Genomic DNA, 19384 nt, shown 5'->3' on the forward strand with positions numbered 1-19384 from the left:
GAACTTGTGTTATCAACATTCTCACATGGAATCATTTTAAGCACCTCACTCTACTTTCTCCAGCTCACATTTCCTATCTGAATACTCCATGCATCCTAGCCTTCGATCTGGGGAAGCAAGACTCTTTTCCTGTGATTAGATACCCTGGTAGCCAGAGGGAATTCTTCCAGGCATGAATATTCTTTCATTAATGACTCAGTATTATTTTTCTTCTTATTTTATTTAGTTATTTATATTGTTCTTTTTAAACCATCACTCACAACTAGGATGACTTTTCCTTTATTTATTTATTTATTTATTTATGCTGTACGCGGGCCTCTCACTGTTGTGGCCTCTCCCGTTGCAGAGCACAGGCTCCGGACGCGCAGGCTCAGCGGCCATGGCTCACGGGCCCAGCCGCTACGCGGCATGTGGGATCTTCCCGGACCGGGGTATGAACCCGTGTCCCCTGCATCGGCAGGCGGACTCTCAATCACTGCGCCACCAGGGAAGCCCTTCTTTATTTTAAATAAGCTTATAATTAGCTAAATACTTTCATAGATATGAGGTAAAGGGAAAATTGTTGGTTCTTCCTTTTCTTGTCCTCCCATCCCTCCCTACTATTTGGCACCAATTTAGGGAGTTTGTAGATAGGATACGGAGACCTACCAAGAATTCCTCTGATAATGGGGGCAAGAAAATGGATTCTCTCTCCTCTTTCTTAGCAACCAAAACCCCAATCCTGACAGCCAGGAAGCAGGTAGGTACCTCCTCACACATCAGAAGAGGGCTCCTGGACTCCCCTGGTGGTGCAATGGTTGAGACTCTGCCTGCCAATGCAGGGGACACAGGTTTGATCCCTGGTCCAGGAAGATCCCACATGCCGCGGAGCAATAAAGCCCGTGCGCCACGACTACTGAGCCTGTGTGCTGTAACTACTGAAGCCCTCGCGCCTTGAGCCCGTGCTCCAGAACGAGAGAATCCACCGCAATGAGAAGCCCGCACGTCGCAACGAAGAGTAGCCCTCACTTGACGCAACTAGAGAAAGCCTGCACAAAGCAATGAAGACCCAACGCAGCCAGAAAAAAAAAAAAAAATAGGCTCCGGTGCCTTTGATTCCGCAGGGAAGCAACAGAAACACGCTTCCTGGATTTCCTGGTGAGTGGCCACGAGTTTGGTGGCCCTGGGCTCAGTACTGTTGTGCATGAGAGCACGGTACTTCTCCATCTGGACCACACCCGGCGGCTCCTGAAATAAGGACCACTGGGCCCTCTCAACTAAACAGGTAGTAGGCTTGAGAGAAGGGAGTTGTATAGATGGAGGTGAGGAAAGACACTTTCTTTGTCTAAGGAAAACATTAGCCTCCTGGTACAAAGGAGAGCTTGAGCTGATGAAAGGCTTTATTCCCTTGGAAGAAAGAGTACCTCCCGTAGAATCCCAAGCCCAAGACCAATCACAGGGGAAAGTGAGGAACAGGGAACAAAGAGGAGTTTGAGAGAGGATGCAACCCATGGGTAAAGTTGGGCCCCTGGGGAGGGGAAAGCAGGTTCTTTAGACCACGTGAAAAAGTATATGGCAGGTGGGTCCTCAGTCCTGAAATTTGGTTAAACCAAACGAGATTAAAAAAATAGAGGAAAATTGCTGTTTCTGATGTGGGTCATAGGGGTCATAGTCATTTAATGAACATACCTGCACTGAATATTTAGCTCAGGGATTTCATGGCAATTAAAAAATTAAAATGTACACTGAAGAAAAAGCAAGAGTCCTCAGTCTTTTTCCCTAATACAGTGATTATTATTATTTTAAAGCTAACCCATTGTGGAAGCCCATAGCTTTGCCGGCAAAAACAACGTCCTGCCATCGTTAAAAGTATGTTACAATTTGTGGCTATGTACCCAGCATCTGACATGGAGTGGTGTTCTATTTCAGCCCAAATTTAATTACATGCTCCTTTTACATATTGTGGATGGCTCACAGTAGCAGAATTATTTTGCCTGGTGAAAAACTGGCCGTGACTTGTCATAATGGGCTGGTTTATAGAACCACTGAAGTATAGTTACTGCCCTTCATTCAGGAATCATGGCACCATAACAACCCTTTATTTACATATACTGCTGAGACAGTAAAAACAGCAAATAGATTTCTTAAATCGAGACAGCAGAAATTTCCCCCCAGGGCACTTGGCCCTCATTGTGGCAGTAACATATGCAAGTCTAAGTAACTTCGTTGTCTGTGTTTCGGCACTGCATCATTTCATGGGCAGTTTATAACGTTCTAATAATAAAATCGACTCTACATTTCGAGTTGGGCTCCACGAACATTAGACGGTAATGCACACAGCAGAATCTCTAAGTGATTTGTGAGGAAGGTTTAAATTTGTTAATCACACTCCCACTGAGAGGCTCTGCAGAGGAGCTAAAGTGGAATCAGTAGTTAGGCTGTTGCGGTGGCAAAGCCTTCAACCAGGAGAGCGCCTGACCTAGTTTATATCAACCCGGATCCTGCATCTGGGTAAAGTCAGGGATGCTTTCATCGTCAGACTCCTAGGACTTAAATAACCTTGGCTTTTCCCTCAAACTATAGAAACCCTCCATAAATCTACACCACTCCTCCCCTCTGTTTTGGCCTACCCTGCTCTTTCTTTCGTCTTCATGATGTATCTCTGGGGGGAATTTTACAGGGGTAAAGTATCATTGCCCTCACTGACTGGTTTGTCCTGATAGTTCATGTAAATTGCCCTCTCCTTATTCTCCACTTTCTAATCCTTCATAGAGTTGTCCCTAGACTTATTTGTAATACACACGTTTTAAAAGCATGCTCTAAAACATGTCCACTACACTTCTATTTCTGGGGTGATGGGTTCACCCCACACATCCTTTAATTTCTAGTAAAATTATATGGCTACCTGTGAAAGGATAGTGCATGGGTGCCATAACTCAGACTGCTACCCATTGTTCTGCAGTAAATTGCAAGTGGTCCAAAGGGGCAGATACTTAAAAGGAGATCCTATTCCTCCAGGCTGCTGAGGCCTGGAAGGGTGTGGAGTGGGCAGGGAAGGGGGCAGCCGTGCCAGCATCTTCTGGGCTCCTGCAGCCAGCTCACTGCGCCTGTGGGATGCTGCAAACGGGTTGGCTAAACTGGACGTTCCTGTAATTGTCAAGCTTTGTGACTTCCTTAAAGGGGATTAAGAAGCTGGGCCAGCATTATGGGTGCATACACCTCTCTGGGAGACCACTTGGGTTGGTCATGCTTGTGACAGCGAGTCCCCCTTCAGGTCTGCCCCCCATCGCCCCTATCCCCCCTACCTCCCCCCACCCCCTCCCGGCACGGGCAGGGTGCCAAGGTTGCAGGCTCACTCACCCCCGGAGGGCAGTCCGGCGCAGCTGCCTCCGTGCTGGCAGGGGCTGCGCTCGCAGGCGTCAGGGTAGAGCACGCAGCCCAGCTTCAGCTCGGTCAGGCCCACCACCTCGGCGAAGCTGCTGCGCTTGTTCTGCAGCGGCAGTTCATTGTTATTCAGCACCACGGAGTCCAGGCAGCCCTGGAAGCCGCTCAGCACCTGCGTGACCCGCGTGTCGGTCAGGCTGCGGATGTTATCCGCCTGCACCAGGGCCCCGAAGTAGATGGTACTCTCGGTGCTCAGCGTCTGGAAGTAGAGGGGCGCCCTGCGCCGCTCCACGTAGCTGTCGTCCAGGGACAGGCTCGTGAAATTGCGGTTGAGCTCCAGGAAGACCGAGTGCCAGCTCCCGTCGTTGACAGCGCGGCCCGAGATGCCCAAGATTCCGGGGCCGCTGCCGCAGTCCAGCTGGAACCACAGCTTGCCGTCCACGATCTGTGCGGGAAGGAACACCGCAGCGCTTTTTAATATGCATCTGGCAATAAGTTCCTCGACACCCTGTTCCCAACCAGCCTGGGCTTTAGAATGGACAATGCTTTTGATCCAGCCATAAATCTGCTGTGGTTTGATTTTTAATAGTAACTCTCCCTCCTCATTATATGCCTTGCAAATGCATGCCTGATATTTCACAAAGCTTCTTGTATTTAGCAACATGAGCACAGGTTCAGAAAGCCACACTTACATATTTAAGAATGCTCCTATTCTTTCCGTCTTCATCCTTTAAAAATTCACAGCTATTTCTTGTTTAGGGAGTCTGTTTATTCTCTGCGCCCTTCCTAGTTACTACCAGCACAGGAATGATTTCTGTGGACTCATTAACATTAATTACGAATATTTATTGAACATCTACTATGTGCTAAGCAATGTGCTAGGTGCTATGGGGACCACTGTTAGCAAAAGTGGTCTGCCCTCATGGGGCTTATATTTGAGTGGGGGAGATGGCTATTAATCAGATCAGCACAGAAATACATATATACTCCCCAGGTAAGTTTGTGTGACTGTGCTGTAGGGGAGAGAAAGAGGCCAGGTAGATTTCTTACTTCCCAGATTCACACATATTTAAGATGTAAAAACCCTCCTATTAAACACTAGCCATCTTCTTAAAACAGTTCTTCAGGACTGCTGCTCATCATTTAGGTTAAGATTATCTCACAAAGTGCTCAAGGCTTGGCCATTTGCTAAGAATGTATGTATATTTGATGACCTGTGGAACTCCAGAAGGATCTGGTTAACTCTTTACACCTTGTAGATACTTCCAGCCTCTGATCTGGGGTCAGCTACGACAGAGACTTGCCTGCTTTTTTTATTGCACTGGTGCAGAGAGGGCATCCAAGTCCCCCCACCCTCAGCAGCCTGACCCCAGAGGGACACCAAAATCAGGAAAGCGTGCTACTGAAGGATTCTGGCGAGTTGAAAGCTGTTGGGCAGGTACTGGTCCTCCATGGAGACCCAGGTTCAACTGTGGCCGAGGACACAGGCTGGCCTTTGAATCCTCTGTCGTCCACCGTCATCTGCATTTCTCAGAAATGCAAGATGGTTTGAGGATCCAGGGATTGAGGGCTGGACCCATGTCTAGTCAACAAATTGTTATTGGTCCCTGAAGGAATTCACAGCTAGAAAACTGTGAAACAGAAGCTACTTTTCTGGTCTTTGTCCCTGGATCTTGTGGAGGCCAGAGTCTCAGTCACGCCAGGGCAGCTGGCCTTTACTTAGGATCTTTGTATAGTCCTATGTGAAAACCTGGGTAGAGAACATGAACTTGTGGAGAAAGAGAGGGGAAGGGACAGAAGGGGAGGGAAGACAGACCTTCCAGGCACTAAGTGCCAAGGAGGTACAAATGTCAAGTGAATTCACAGAAATAAACTGAACCAGATGCCTTTGGCTACTGACAGATCTGTTAGGGATGATCACAACCTCACCCACCCTCACAAATGGGGTATTTTTCTGTGCTTCAGTGTCTTCCGCAGACAACTAATTCTTAGGGTCTCTCATTACTGCCCCTATGGCTCTATGAATTTGTTGTCACCCCCTCTTCCTGCATGTAAAGTTTATGCCACATAAATGTGTGTATGTGAAAGGCAGGGGGGCTCTGTGAACCAGGCAGAGCCTTGGGAATTTAGAAATGAGAAATCTAATTCTGGCTTTGTCATGTATCATCCAGGTCCCTTGGAGAGCATTGGTTGGCCCCTCTGGGTTTGAGACCCCTTCTATGGAAAGCAGAGATAACTGCTGTGACTTATTTTACAAGGAGACTGACTGTGTCCACTGCAGAACGGTCAGCCCCTCATTCACAGTTGGTACATACATCCTGCGCTCTGTAATGCAAATGTACGAATGTGAAAAGACTGGAGACAAATGTTAATTTTCTTTTCAGAGACCTTTCGTGTGTAATCTTTGCTGTTGCCTTTGTCATTTTTTCTGTTGTTGTTCAACAAAATGGACCGAATGAATATTGTAAATCATGCCAGAATACTTGCTCAGTGACAACTCCTGGATAATATCCATATCTTTATTTCAGTGTAGGTAATCAAATGATCAAATGTGACTTTAGGGACTACCTGCCCCTGGCACAGTCCATCTGCTGTTCTGCTCAGTGGCTACAGAGTGGGGTCTCCAGTCTATCAAGGAAAATCTTGTGGTGAGGGTGCAGTTCATCTAAGGTTTGGAAAAGGATGTATTCAATTAATGTATTACTTGGTCCATTCCCCTCCCTAAGGCCCTACCTCTTGGGATGATAACCAAGTTAGAAACTCATCCAGGAGAACTGATGTGGCTCTGACAGCTTCACATACCTCGACGTTCTATCACTAAGGAACATAAAATTCTCCCATGGTAACACCGAGCATGGTTAAGTTTCCCTTTTTCTTTCCTGTTGAAAAAAATAAGAGCGGCAACACTGCTGAATGAATAGAAAGCCAGATGCCTACATGAGATGAGCCTCAGGCTTTTGAAAACAAAAATGATCCGTACCTTCAAAATTCTAGGAGTTTGGAATTATAAGCCTTGTCTAGATGACAAACGAGAATGTGGATGCCAAAAGCTACCTTGCAAAAAGTTAATGTTTGGCCATGTCACAAGTATATTATGTCAGCGAGAGGAAAGAACACTTTCATATCTGAGTCCTCTCATCTTGGAAAATTATGCGCTGATCATATTTAGTTTTTCTGCCTTCAGAATAGGGTTTATCCAGTTTTAAAGGATCTCTCTTTTAAGAGGACAAAGCTTTCTCAAAGCAGAGGGCAAGCTATTTTAATAGAAACTGAGGTGTGCGTGAAACTGTAAGAAAAATCTACAGCAAGGATCTGAATGATGTGCGGGGGACGGGGGAGGGGGCAGAGGCACGTAGGCAATGTGTTCAGTGAAATGCATAATTCAGAGTGTGGCCCTACTGTTATGAAATATGCAGGTGTTCAGGGTTGTCTGAAATCAGTGGATTTAACCTGGATCTTCTGTGGCCTGGAGCTTGGGAGACAAGCTATCAGAGCTATAAGAAGTCATCTTGTAGGAAAGTAGGATTTTGAGTAAAAAGTAAAAAAGTAAAAAGTATGTAAAAAGTATGAATTATGGCATAAGTCTTACTGCTTCAGTAAGCAGTTCATGTGTTCATGTGTGGCTCTAGCAAATGCACCATCATGATAAAACTTTTAAGAGGGTCATTAAGTATTCTTTGAAAAGCGAACTTCTTGAAAACCTATTTTTAAGGCAGCCATGAATAGCTATCTGGCATACAGTAGATGCTCCAAAAATACACTTTTGAATGAATACATGAGTGAATAAATCTCAGTCCTTCAAATCTCTTCTTTTGATAAACACTTGTACTCCTGACCTGCTTGCCACGGCCAGAGGGCCAGGTCCACTACTGATTAGTTTAGGCAAGTCAATGATTCTCTCTGAATCTGTTTCCTCACAGGCGAAAAAGTAGGCACTAACATCTATGCACAGGAGAGTAAGAATAAAAATAGATGTACGTGAAAGTACTTCATAAACTCTTAGGTATTTCATTATTACTATAACGTGTAATTATAAGTTAGCTCACTTCTCAGTGATAGCTTTCATATATCCTTGAAACTCTGGAATCTTGTGAGGTCTTCCTTGTTACTCTTCTGATCTGTGTTGCAAGGATCTGGCTCTTCGCAGTGGACTGTTTTATAAACCAAATGAGCTTTCCTTGACTATCTTCCTCTTAGTCCTGGGGTCTTAACTAGCCATGTCTGAGAATCATCAAAATGAAGTCATGTTTCATCTATAACTTTCCCCAAAGATCAAATGTGATATTTCCAGATTAACAAGCAAGTACTTCTTGTGCTTCTGCTATAATATTGCACCTGAGAGACTAACATAGGGGAAAAGTTACTTGTGTCTCTCCTGGTGATCTGACATGTTTCTTTTATAGGTTCGAGGACAGCCACAGCATCTATCCCACCATTTTCATCCTGACTTTGGCTGCCAGGAAACTCAGAGTTATGGTTTGTGTTCAATTAACCCCTGGTCTAGGTTTTTCAATGATGGTATTCTGTCCGTCCCCATATTTCATTGGTTGAGTCTTAATCTTTTGTTTTCATCTTTTTTAAAATTCAAGTATAATTGACTTATCAGGTGTGCCACGATTCGGTATTTTTATACATTACAAAATGATCATCAGCGATAAGTCTGGTTACCATCTGTTGCCATACAAAGTTACTACAATATTAATGACCACATTCCCTACACTGTACATTACATCCTCATGACTTATAACTGGAAGTTTGTACCTCCTAATCCCCTTCCCCTATTTTACCTATCCTTGCTTTCATCTTAATGGTGCTTTGATTTTATTGCATTTGAGTATTTATGGTAAGCCTGGAATCTCTTTTGGAAGAAGACAGGGTATCAATGGTGAACAGAAGAATGAGCGCCTTTACTGCTGCTAAACGACAGCGTTGCTCCTCGTCCATGAGAATGTTCACTTCCCGAGGTCTCCATGCAGTTCTTCAACTGTCTTGAAGGGGTGCCCTTCACCCCACAGATCGTCTTAAGTACTTTTTAGGGAATGTGCTTTAACCGGGAAAATATAAACAACCAAGAGGTGCGGTTTAAACAAAGCATTTCAGCGTAGTCATTGAACCAAAGTGCAAGGCACATACTGTACCTAAAGCCAATGAAATTAAATCTTGCATGAGGCTGAAAATGTTAAGCAAACAGATTCAAATCCCCTAAGTGGATATTCCTGGCAACTGTAGGAAAGTATCTGCAGTAGTTCAGTACAGCTCTGTCCTGCTTTGGGCAAAGCCAACATATGAAAAGCAAACTTACAGAACAGACAGATTGGGGGTGATTATTCACATCACAGAGGGACTAAGGGAAGGGTTCCTTCAAATAGCAACCATCCCTAGTTTATTAGAATTCCATTTATAGAGATTCAATTTACACAACTTTCAGAAACACGCTTGTTTCACGAAATACAATATACCTTAGGAGCTAGCGCTGACTAAAAGGTTTAATTATTCTTCTTTCCCATCTCCACGGTTCTGCACATTTTAGGCACTTGCCAGTGAAGTGTCAAATGGCAAGCTCCATTTTAGAATCGAGCCATTCACGTCCAATATTTTTGTTCTCTTTCAAATTTAATGCCATTTAAGAGAATTGCTAATAGAAAGTATTTGCCTTCTAAGGATGTTCAGCAACAAGCCTTACTAAAGCTTGAAGGGGAGAGGTGCAAGGTCAGCGACACCCAGGCATGGCCCCTGGGAGCTGGTACGTCTGAATGGGCAGAGCACCTTCCCAGTAATTATACAAACCCCACTGCTCAGGGCTAGTTAGAAAGTGAGCTAAGGACCCTAGGCAGGTTGCTTCACAGGCTAGGAGGTTAAAAAGACAGAACTTAGGTTTTTGAATTTATATTCTTCCACCATGAAGATCTGGTTTGAATTCATTGTTTTCTAAAACTGTGCGTCCAGAGCGTTTATCTCGTTTTCTTTTGAAAACACTGCTTTCCTAACAGAGCTGAAATTATTCTCTGAGTTGAATGAGTCAGGGTATTGGGAGATTGCCCATGAAAACGGCCAACTTCAAATTCCAGCTCTGTGCTCACTCCCTCTGGACACCAAGTAATACCTGGCAGTACAAGAAGGAGGTACGTAAAGGTCTATGTGGTAGGAGGAGCCACAGGCATTTAATGTTCTACATACTTTCTTCCCTCCAGGATTAAAGCCTGGGTCATCTAATCAACTTGGATGTGACCTAGCAATCAAAGAACAGAAGCTAAAAAGGCCCACCATGATCCCAGTTAAGCTTAGTGACAGAACGGTAGGAAGGAGAAAATCGCTAGCCATTTCCACTTGGATGGGTATCTCCCACTGGACAGACTTCACCCGTCTCTGAACACACTTACGGTGGGCTGGCATAGCAGCCTGGTGAGGATAACGTTCAATTAAACATGTCTTCCTCCTACTTTTCCCTTCTCCTCTCATCCTGGAAGGCTTAATCTTGTCTACAGATGCCCAGATGTGATTCTGGATGAAATGAGTTATAGTTACAAAACTGAGAGCTGGGGAGAGCATGGAGATAAAGAGCATGGTGTGAGAGACACTGGAAGTCAGGTCCAGGCCTGCCACTTATTAGCTGGACAACTTTGGGTAAATAACTTAACCTCTCTGAACCTCTATATGCTCCTTGATCAAATGGGGCTGATCATATGTATATAACACATGTATTATATTAGCTTTATGACACAAATCAAATGAGGCATGTCACGCTGTTAGCATTATTGTTGCTGTTTTCATGAAGGGACCAGAAGCTCTGACCTGACTACAAATGCCAGACTTGCTCTAAAGCAAGGCACCTTTTTGGCACCAGGGACCAGTTTCGTGGAAGACAATTTTTCCGCAGACAGGCTGGGGTGGGGTTAGGGTTGGGGAGATGGTTCAGGAGGTAATGTGAGTGATTGGGGGATGGTTCAGGTGGTAATTGGAGCGATGGGGGGGATGGTTCAGGCGGTAATTGGAGCGATGGGGGGGAGGGTTCAGGAGGTAATGCGAGCGATGGCGGGGAGGGTGGTTCAGGCGGTAATTGGAGCGATCGATCGGAGGGATGGTTCAGGCAGTAACGCGAGTGATGGCGGGGAGGGTGTTTCAGGCGGTAACGCGAGCGATGGGGGGATGGTTCAGGAGGTAATTGGAGAGATGGGGGGGGGGATGGCTCAGGCGGTAACACGAGCGATGGGGAGCGATGGGGCGCACCAGATAAAGTTTAGCTCACCCGCCGGCCGCTCACCTCCTGCTGTGCAGCCCGGTTCCTAACAGGCCGCAGACTGGTACCAGGCCATGGCCCAGGGCTTGGGGACCCCCTGCTCTAAAGGAAATCTGGTGCCTTTGGAGGGTTTCTGAGGCTGGGCATGTTTTAAAAATTGGGCTACTTGGGCCGTAAGAGGGCCTATGGAATCTTCTACAGCCCAGATGTCCAACTTCTTCCCTGAGCGAGAACACAAGTGACCTTCAGGGGTCATTTGGGATAGACCCGTGTAGTAGAAGAGGATACAGTCAGTCTTTTGAAAGGACCGCCCTGCTGTGGAATTGATCAGGAAACACATTCTAATGAACTGTTGAGAGATTACAACTCAGAGGAGGCCGGCTCTTGAACCTACTCCAGAGAGAGGTGCCCCAGTCTCCGAAGAGCTAATTTTGAAGCTGAATGTACGGAAGGAAATGGGGTGTTGGCACACTTCCCACTTTTGCTGCTGCTCCCCTGGCCCTAAAGCCGGCTTCTGGTTTCTGAACTTAAAAGACAAAATGATTTCAGACCCCAATCCAAGAGCCAAAATACTAACATGAGAACTGACTGCGGGAAAAGAGAACCTATTTTCATTACCTTCAGAATGATGCAGGGGTTTGCTCTGGTGTACATTATAATCCCATTGCTTTGCAGTGTTCGCAGACGCAACGCCAATTTAAAGTCCTCTTCTTTGCTATTTTCAGAAAGCCGGTATTTGATGTAACTGTTTCCAGCAAAGCTGAGAGAAGTGTGCCCTGAAAAGACCATGACGAGGACATATAGATACTTTTAACATCCAGAAACGAGCAGGGACACATGAAATCACCCAACAACTACCAAGCAAGTGGATGAAAGACCATGGGAAGTTAGGGAAGCCACTGAGGAAAAACCATTTTGGATTAAAAACTGTTTCTCCATTTCAGGTCACACTCTAATTTCAAAGTGAAAAAAAATTTACTAGTCAGATGCTGAAAAATCTTAGTTCTCTCATGTCAAGGACAACTTGGTATATTCTCTAACCTGAATTTTCTTAGTGTCACTAAATTCCCAATTCCTATTTTCTAAAATTAGCACTATTAAAAGATATCCCTTTATGCCCACCCTCATCACTTAGATATTTAAGAATTTTCAATGCTATGAAACAAGGGAAAGACAAAACTATTCTCAAAGAATATCCAGGGCTTCCCTGGGGGCGCAGTGGTTGAGGTTCTGCCTGCCGATGCAGGGGACGCGGGTTCGTGCCCCGGTCCGGGAGGATCCCACATGCCGTGGAGCGGCTGGGCCCGTGAGCCATGGCCGCTGAGCCTGCGCGTCCGGAGCCTGTGCTCCGCAATGGGAGAGGCCACAACAGTGAGAGGCCCGCGTACCGCAAAAAAAAAAAAAAGAATATCCATATTCCCCAAGTATCCTAATGCAGAACAGACAACTTAGGTCATTTGCACAAATGTTGATAAGGATAATGATATAAAGGAAGTTCATGTCTTGTGCAGTCACAGCTCTGCCTTTTGACCATTAATTTCAAGGCTCCCCTTCCTAGAATCTTTAGTTGCACCCACATCACCCAATTCTGAGTTAACCCTCTCTTTTTTTATTGTCTCCATCTTTATGTTTCAACAAGCAAAGTAATGGCTGAAAAGCCCTCTGGCTGGGGGGAGGAAGGGTGGAAAGTGTGGAAATATGCCAAATGGATGATAATCGTGGATTATGAAGAGGTTTCCATATGGAAAGGAGAAGGGAGATGGGCAGAAAGGGACATCTGAAGTTAGGAGACTTGGCCTTGACTGTCACCCTGCAGACCCACCTGCTGTGTACACAGCAGGTGTGTTGGGGTGAGGTCAGCATAAATATCTTTTAAGTCGAAGCCTTAGAAGCCTTCAACGGCAAGTATGCGGGTGATCTCTTCAGTTCTAGGGGCAGCTCCATTCTCGAAGTCAACTCTGAAAGAGCTTTGGCTTCCATTTTTAAAAACGGTGCTTGTCTTTGCAAAGGCTGAGTTTCTAGAACCCAGTGCTTAACAAGTGCCTTGCAAATACTAGGCGTATTTATTCCCATTATAATGGCTATTATAATCATCACTCCATAAATATTTCTTGGATTCCAAAATCGGTATCAGTGTGCCTATATTTGAAATACATCCTCTACCAAAAAAAAAGGTTCTATTGGTACCAAAAATGAACAGGACTCTTTTTAGAGGAAAGAAGTGGTAGAGCATATGTGAATCGAAAGAAGTATTGAAGTTGAGTGATAATTAGAAATGGAGGATCGTTTGGATTGAAGTAACACAAATACTGATTTTTTTTCTTTCTTTAAGAAACAGAGGTGAGCACCTCCCTCGCCTTTTGGGAACACGCAGTTAGTTGTACATGTACAGTGGAGAGTCTCCTGATCTAGGCTGGACTTACCCTACAGAAGGTCAGCTGAACTGGCTCAGCTTTACCTTCTGTTGAAAGGTGGAGGCTCTGAACATCAAAGGCCATGCCACAGATACTCCGACTCCTCTGCCTAACCGACAGCCTTCTATTTTCCATAATTTCACCCCCTTAACATCCATGTGACATGATTGAAACACATGCCGTGACCTCCCATTATATAAGGAGCCCACAGGCATTGCATGTTTCCTGAGCACAGGCTGCAGCTGTAATAAATCTCAAGTATTTGAGGGGGGAGGCTAGCTGGGGTCCATGCGGAAGGAAAACGTTGCATGCAGACAGAATGTGAATTTAGACCCTCGTCATCCTGCCCCGCTCTGCACCTGAGCACTCTCCGAGCTTCCCCGGTGGACACTGGCAGAGGAACGGTCTCCTGCTGGCTTCGTAACCGACACACTGCATGTCCCCCGGACACGGCTTCTCCACGCAAGGATCGTTGGACCCTGGGCACAGTCCTCCTGTGACAGAGGGGAACACGCATGATCAGTAGAAAGGCAATCACTCTACACTCCAGGAAGTCCAGGAAGCACAGGAATGGGTCAAGAGCTGGGCTCTATAGGCTCTGAGCTGAGAGACAAAATGGCCGCCCAGAAGCAGGAATGCCTGCGTGAGCTTCACCTGGTGTGGGTGTCCATCAAACATCCCTGCATCTGCCAAAAGCTCACTGCCAGAGGGAAGTACGGTGGGGGCAAAGAGTCAATGGAGCTCCTCTGTTTAGGCTAAAATATGCTAAGGTTGTGACTGGGCCAACTTCTGGTGAAGAAAGATCATACCGCGTGGGCTCGGGTAGTCTTTATTGGATGGGGCTCCTGCATACTGGGGGCCATTTGAATGCATCACTTGAGTTTAGACTTCTTCTATGCTCCTTGCCTGGAGCCCTGAAAATCTTAGGTAGACTTCACAAGACGTTAGCTGTTGTTTTCAGATTGAGGGAAAAAAGACTTTTCTAAAGAAAAGTATGACTCGCTCTAAATTGTGAAAGCACAACTCGCGTTGTTTCCTAATCCCTTCTACTCCCTGCTATTGTATTGATTAGCTCTAAATGTGCCCTGCTGGCTATCAAACATAGCAGAATTTTCCTTGGCAGAGGAAGGCTTCCTTTTCACCTGTTCAATGTTCATAGCACAGTGAGATGAAAGGTTAATTCCTCAGAAAGGAAATTCTGGAAGGCAGACCCTTCCAGAGGGTGGAATTCAGGACCCAAGGGAGTTTTCCAGAACTGTGGTGACGGCAACTATGGGTCCACCAAAGGAAATGCACTTTCCAAAGGTCTTGGATATTTCAAATGTAATTAGGCGAGAGTTTAGGTGGTAAAAGGACTGTAGAAAAGAAGACACAAATTGAAAACAACTCACAGCTGGGTTAGCAGTGGACTAAAGAAGCACCTTTTCTCTGTGAACCAAGAACACACTGGGCCTTAGCAGCATCTTTGTTCAGCAAGATCTGGCCCATTCTCTTCTTCCTTTCTATACCAACTCTTTCCTCCTCATTAAGCATATTATTCCAGTATACACTCACTTCTCTGCCCAGGAGAAAGCAGACATTTAATGCTAACTACACATAAACATTTTAGGAACCGTAATCCTGGAGGGGAGAGATGTAAGTATAGCACTAGCAGACTCAGAGTTCATAAATCTTATTTTCCACTGGTTGAGAGCTCAGCCATAAAAGATACTCTTGGCAATGACCCAGCTTACAAAGTCTTAGAAGATGAAGGGATTTTTAACTGAAAATTCGGACTGATCTTCACAAATGGTTCTAAAAGACCTAAGTGCCCTGAAATACATCTTCCTCATTTCATTCCAAGAAATCTTTATTCCTGCCGTGTATTTATCAATATTTATAGAACCTAAAACAGCTGTTCAGCCACCTTATGATCTGTTTCAAGTGGCTTTTGATACCAGATTTTTTTTTTTAATTTTTAAATTTTTTTGGCCACACCATGTGGCATGCGGGATCTTAGTTCCCTGACAAGGGATCAAACCCGTGCCCCCTGAAGTGGAAGTGCAAAGTCTTAACACTGGACCACCAAGGAAGTTCCTTCAAGAGGCTTTTGATAACCAGTTTTGGAATTTTTGATGCGTTCATCCAACAAAAAAAAAATCTTTAGGGCCAGCGAGGTAATAGGCCTGGACATATAAAGATGAAAAAAAAAAAAGTTCCATCTCTTCTTCCCCACAGGAAACAACACACACACACAAAAACATGATTACAGTACAATAAAGTAACTGCATTGCGAGAGGTATGTGAGTGCAAGGGAAGCCCTAGAGAAGGAACAATTGTGTTTCCTGGGAGAATGTCAGAAGTCCTTGCAGAGGAAGAAAGCATTTTAAAAACTCTGGCTTGAAGGATGAGCTCTTTTGAGTAGCAAGGAACTGTGTTTCTTGGGAATGAATCTACCATCGTTAGTGGCATGACCGCATGCACGTGTTAATGTTTACTTACGGTAAGTTCACAACTCTCCCAGCCTACTCTGTGCTGTCTCCATGATTGGATTCATTTCCGTTTCTGAGGCCTGCAAACTCCTAGGTGGCTCCTACCTGTTGACTAGTTAGCACGGGCTCAAAAATGGAACCACGCCACAGCGAGGTAGCAATGAGCATAAATGAATCACAGAATTCATCCCATCAAATGGATGTAACTCTAAATTATCTGGGCATTAACTTCCAGTTAGACATGGGAACAGTAATTTATGTATTTAAGAAGTCTGTTCCTTTCCATTCTGTGGACGTGCCTCTTCCCATGTCCTATTTTAGCCGGCCAAAAGATATCCTTTCTATAAATGTCTGTGTTTGTTTCTGAGATACAGCTACATATACTACATTCAGAGTCTTTTTTGCCCTAATGCAATGGCTACATTGTTTAGAAAACTTGCATTATCAATAATGCAGTTTCAAAGCCTCTGTTTTAAAGGGGAAAAGAGGACTAGATAATTTCAAACCCATGATAGCAAAGCTATTTTCTCCTGCCAGGAGTTATGGTAAAAAAATAATAATAGGGCTTCCCTGGTGGTGCAGTGGTTGAGAGTCCGCCTGCCGATGCAGGGGACACGGGTTCGTGCCCCGGTCTGGGAAGATCCCACGTGCCACGGAGCGGCTGGGCCCGTGAGCCATGGCCGCTGAGCCTGTGCGTCCAGAGCCTGTGCTCCACAACGGGAGAGGCCACAACAGTGAGAGGTCCGTGTAACGCAAAAAAAATAAAAATAAAAAAAAAATAATAATAATAAAAATTTAAGAAAAATTAAAAAAAAAAAACAAACCCAGCTGTAAGTGCATATAATAAAGGCTAAACACTGTATTTCAGAATAAACACAGCATTTGAGTACTTCTCCCTTTTATTCACATGTTTTGGCCTTTTCTTTTACCACCAGTCCTGCCCTGGTAGTTAGCATTGGGCTTCTTACTTTATCACCCATATCGCTTATATTGGGTTAAAGCACAAAGTCACTTAGATCAGTAACTGGAGTTCAAATTCACAGCTCTTTTTCTTCTTCTTTCCTTATGTCATAACCGTAGAACCCATATAGTTAAATTCATTAAATTAATGAATTGCATTAGATCCAGAGAGTCCGCCTGCCGATGCAGGGGACACGGGTTCGTGCCCCGGTCTGGGAAGATCCCACGTGCCACGGAGCGGCTGGGCCCGTGAGCCATGGCCGCTGAGCCTGTGCGTCCAGAGCCTGTGCTCCACAACGGGAGAGGCCACAACAGTGAGAGGTCCGTGTAACGCAAAAAAAATAAAAATAAAAAAAAAATAATAATAATAAAAATTTAAGAAAAATTAAAAAAAAAAAACAAACCCAGCTGTAAGTGCATATAATAAAGGCTAAACACTGTATTTCAGAATAAACACAGCATTTGAGTACTTCTCCCTTTTATTCACATGTTTTGGCCTTTTCTTTTACCACCAGTCCTGCCCTGGTAGTTAGCATTGGGCTTCTTACTTTATCACCCATATCGCTTATATTGGGTTAAAGCACAAAGTCACTTAGATCAGTAACTGGAGTTCAAATTCACAGCTCTTTTTCTTCTTCTTTCCTTATGTCATAACCGTAGAACCCATATAGTTAAATTCATTAAATTAATGAATTGCATTAGATCCAGCTCCCCTTATAAAAACTCTAGCTGGAAGACAGATAGAAAATATATTAATATATTATAATAAGTGCATTCTAAATTAATGTAAATATTAAACATATAATAATGTATATTTCTATTCATTCCAGCAGTCATTGACTTTGATAGGTTATTTTTCCTTCCTTTTCTTTTTAATAGGTTTCCTAAGGCAGAGGGGACAGCTCCGGCAAGCGATCTGTCTCTCGATGCTTTAAAAATCCTAGGGGGCCTCCTCCCTGCCTCCCGGCCCGGGACGGGAGTAGCCATAAACGTTCTGGCTCCAGCTGCTGCTGTCAGTTTGCTCTGTTCACCGTCTGCTCTCTTGTGGCTCATGGAAGTATGAAGGCAGATTAGAGTCTGGAGGTCAGTGTAAATGTTACGTGCTCCTTAGCTGGGGACAGATGTGAGCATACGCACGAAATGCAGTCTTTTCCAAGTAGAGAAAGACTTCCAGTTACTGAAAAACAGCTTTCCCCAAACCAAATGCTCCCCATATGCGATACTGTAGTTCTTCCCTCTCTTCAACTATGATAAGAAATTAGGTCCTTTCTGAAATATTTATCGTGAGAGGGACTTGACCCTCATACGCCAACCCTGAACAATGCTGTGTGTCCTTTGACCTCCGATGTACCCAGGCCTGGGTCTTGGGGACACTTTCCTGGGGATAACAACCCTCTTCCCAGCTAAAGCCGTAAAGCTTCCAGCAACATAGAATCCAGTATGCTTTCAATGGGTGTTGAGGGGTTAACTTGTTTTTAGAAAACACATGCTCACATCATCCCCTTTGCAGAGAAGCACTCATACCTACTATCGTTAGGAGTCTTAAAGACCCTCTCTCTGGTGGAGGAAAGTGGCTCATCCACTCCCGTACAACCGTTAAGGGACAACAGTGTCTGCTCCCATTGGCTTCTGGGAGGAAGTTTATCTTATTAACTGTCGTTAAATAATCCAGGTTTAATTAACTTGTTCTGTGATCAGTGACAGCTTGCGGGGAATGCAGGCTCTAGACCTTCATGATCTGCATCTCCAGGCATCCATCAGTCTGGTGCCAGAGTGAGCATGAAGGGAGAAAGGTCCCACTTTATCAAACCCACTGACACCGTTTGTGGTGAGTCAGGGCAGGGCAGAAGGATCAGATGTTTTTAGCAATTGTCAGAGCATAAAGCAGGCAGAGAAATCTCTGTTTCCCATCCCTAGGTCCCCTCTGGAAGGTGGGGCACTATAGTAGGAAAGGGTGCGGCATCGACAAGCAGCAGCCCTGGATTTTGGCCCTAGTTATTCAACGTATTTCCTGTGTGGCTCTGAACAAGTCACTTGACTTCTCTGGGTCTTGCTTTTCTTTTGTGAAAAATGAGGATAATGATTCTTCATAGAGTTGTGAGCATTAGATGGGCTAATGTATGTGAAAGCAACTTGTAAAGAAAAAAATTTAGAATAAAAACAAATTACTACAAGGTCCCCTAACTGGAGACACTAGGCTGACAATGTGGCAGAGATCTAAACTCCAGTGTAATCCTTTTCTTGCTGTTCTTTCTGGGTCAGATTCACGATTTGTAAACTGACAGATGATATGAAATACTGTGTGCATGGGAGGAGCTTTTTGTTAATCAGCGTCACAGGCCATGTGCAGCTGGGTTAGCCCCTTCACAAGCTTATCCCGGGCAGAGGTATTCTTTTCACAAAGTCTCTCTACCAGGAGAAATGTGCCCAAGATGTGGCTATTCATCACAAGGTTTCCCACCCCTGAAACTTAGCTCGGTTGGAAATTTAGGTCACTTTCTACAGAGCTGACAATATACAATTCACTTGAGCAGAAGCTCAGAGCTTTGGAACCTGCAGGGAGGAGGAAGGTGATCCTCCCGTGGTTTTAAAAGGGTCTCAGTTCCCTATGCATGACTCTCCTCTCCTTATCTCCCCAGAATTCCCACAGCTCCCAGCATTAAGTCTATGCCTTTAGCTAATACATCAGTATTTAGCTGTGATTATTATTGCTGCCACTTTGAGCTTATTCAACCTCTTGATTTATATCACTGCCTCATTATACTGAGAATCTAATGACTGATGGTAAACATCCTACACCCTGAGTTCGCATGCTTTGCCAAGATGCCATGTCTCAGCCAATGCCACGTAAGTCAATAAGCTTCCTTCTTAATTCCTGGCCTGCATGAAGTTTTAAAACACATTCTCCTAAGGTCCCTTGGCTTTGAAGTGGTTTCTTG

At 44.7% G+C, this 19384-nt stretch overlaps 1 protein-coding gene across 2 annotated transcripts in view; it reads right to left on the bottom strand.

The window, feature by feature from the left end:
• The window catches only part of FAT3 (FAT atypical cadherin 3), a 552420-nt gene that overhangs the window by 20212 nt on the left and 512824 nt on the right, over nucleotides 1-19384 (bottom strand). For both annotated transcript variants that reach the window (XM_024731307.1, XM_024731305.1), the window contains exons 19-21: nucleotides 13374-13508; nucleotides 11219-11376; nucleotides 3340-3808 (exon numbers count right to left, since the gene is read on the bottom strand). In XM_024731307.1, coding sequence (XP_024587075.1) covers nucleotides 3340-3808; nucleotides 11219-11376; nucleotides 13374-13508 — 762 coding nt within the window. The remainder of the gene's footprint in view (nucleotides 1-3339; nucleotides 3809-11218; nucleotides 11377-13373; nucleotides 13509-19384) is intronic.

This window comes from Neophocaena asiaeorientalis, unplaced genomic scaffold (assembly GCF_003031525.2).
Source record: "Neophocaena asiaeorientalis asiaeorientalis breed wild unplaced genomic scaffold, Neophocaena_asiaeorientalis_V1.1 scaffold143, whole genome shotgun sequence".
NCBI classification, from domain to species: domain Eukaryota; kingdom Metazoa; phylum Chordata; class Mammalia; order Artiodactyla; family Phocoenidae; genus Neophocaena; species Neophocaena asiaeorientalis.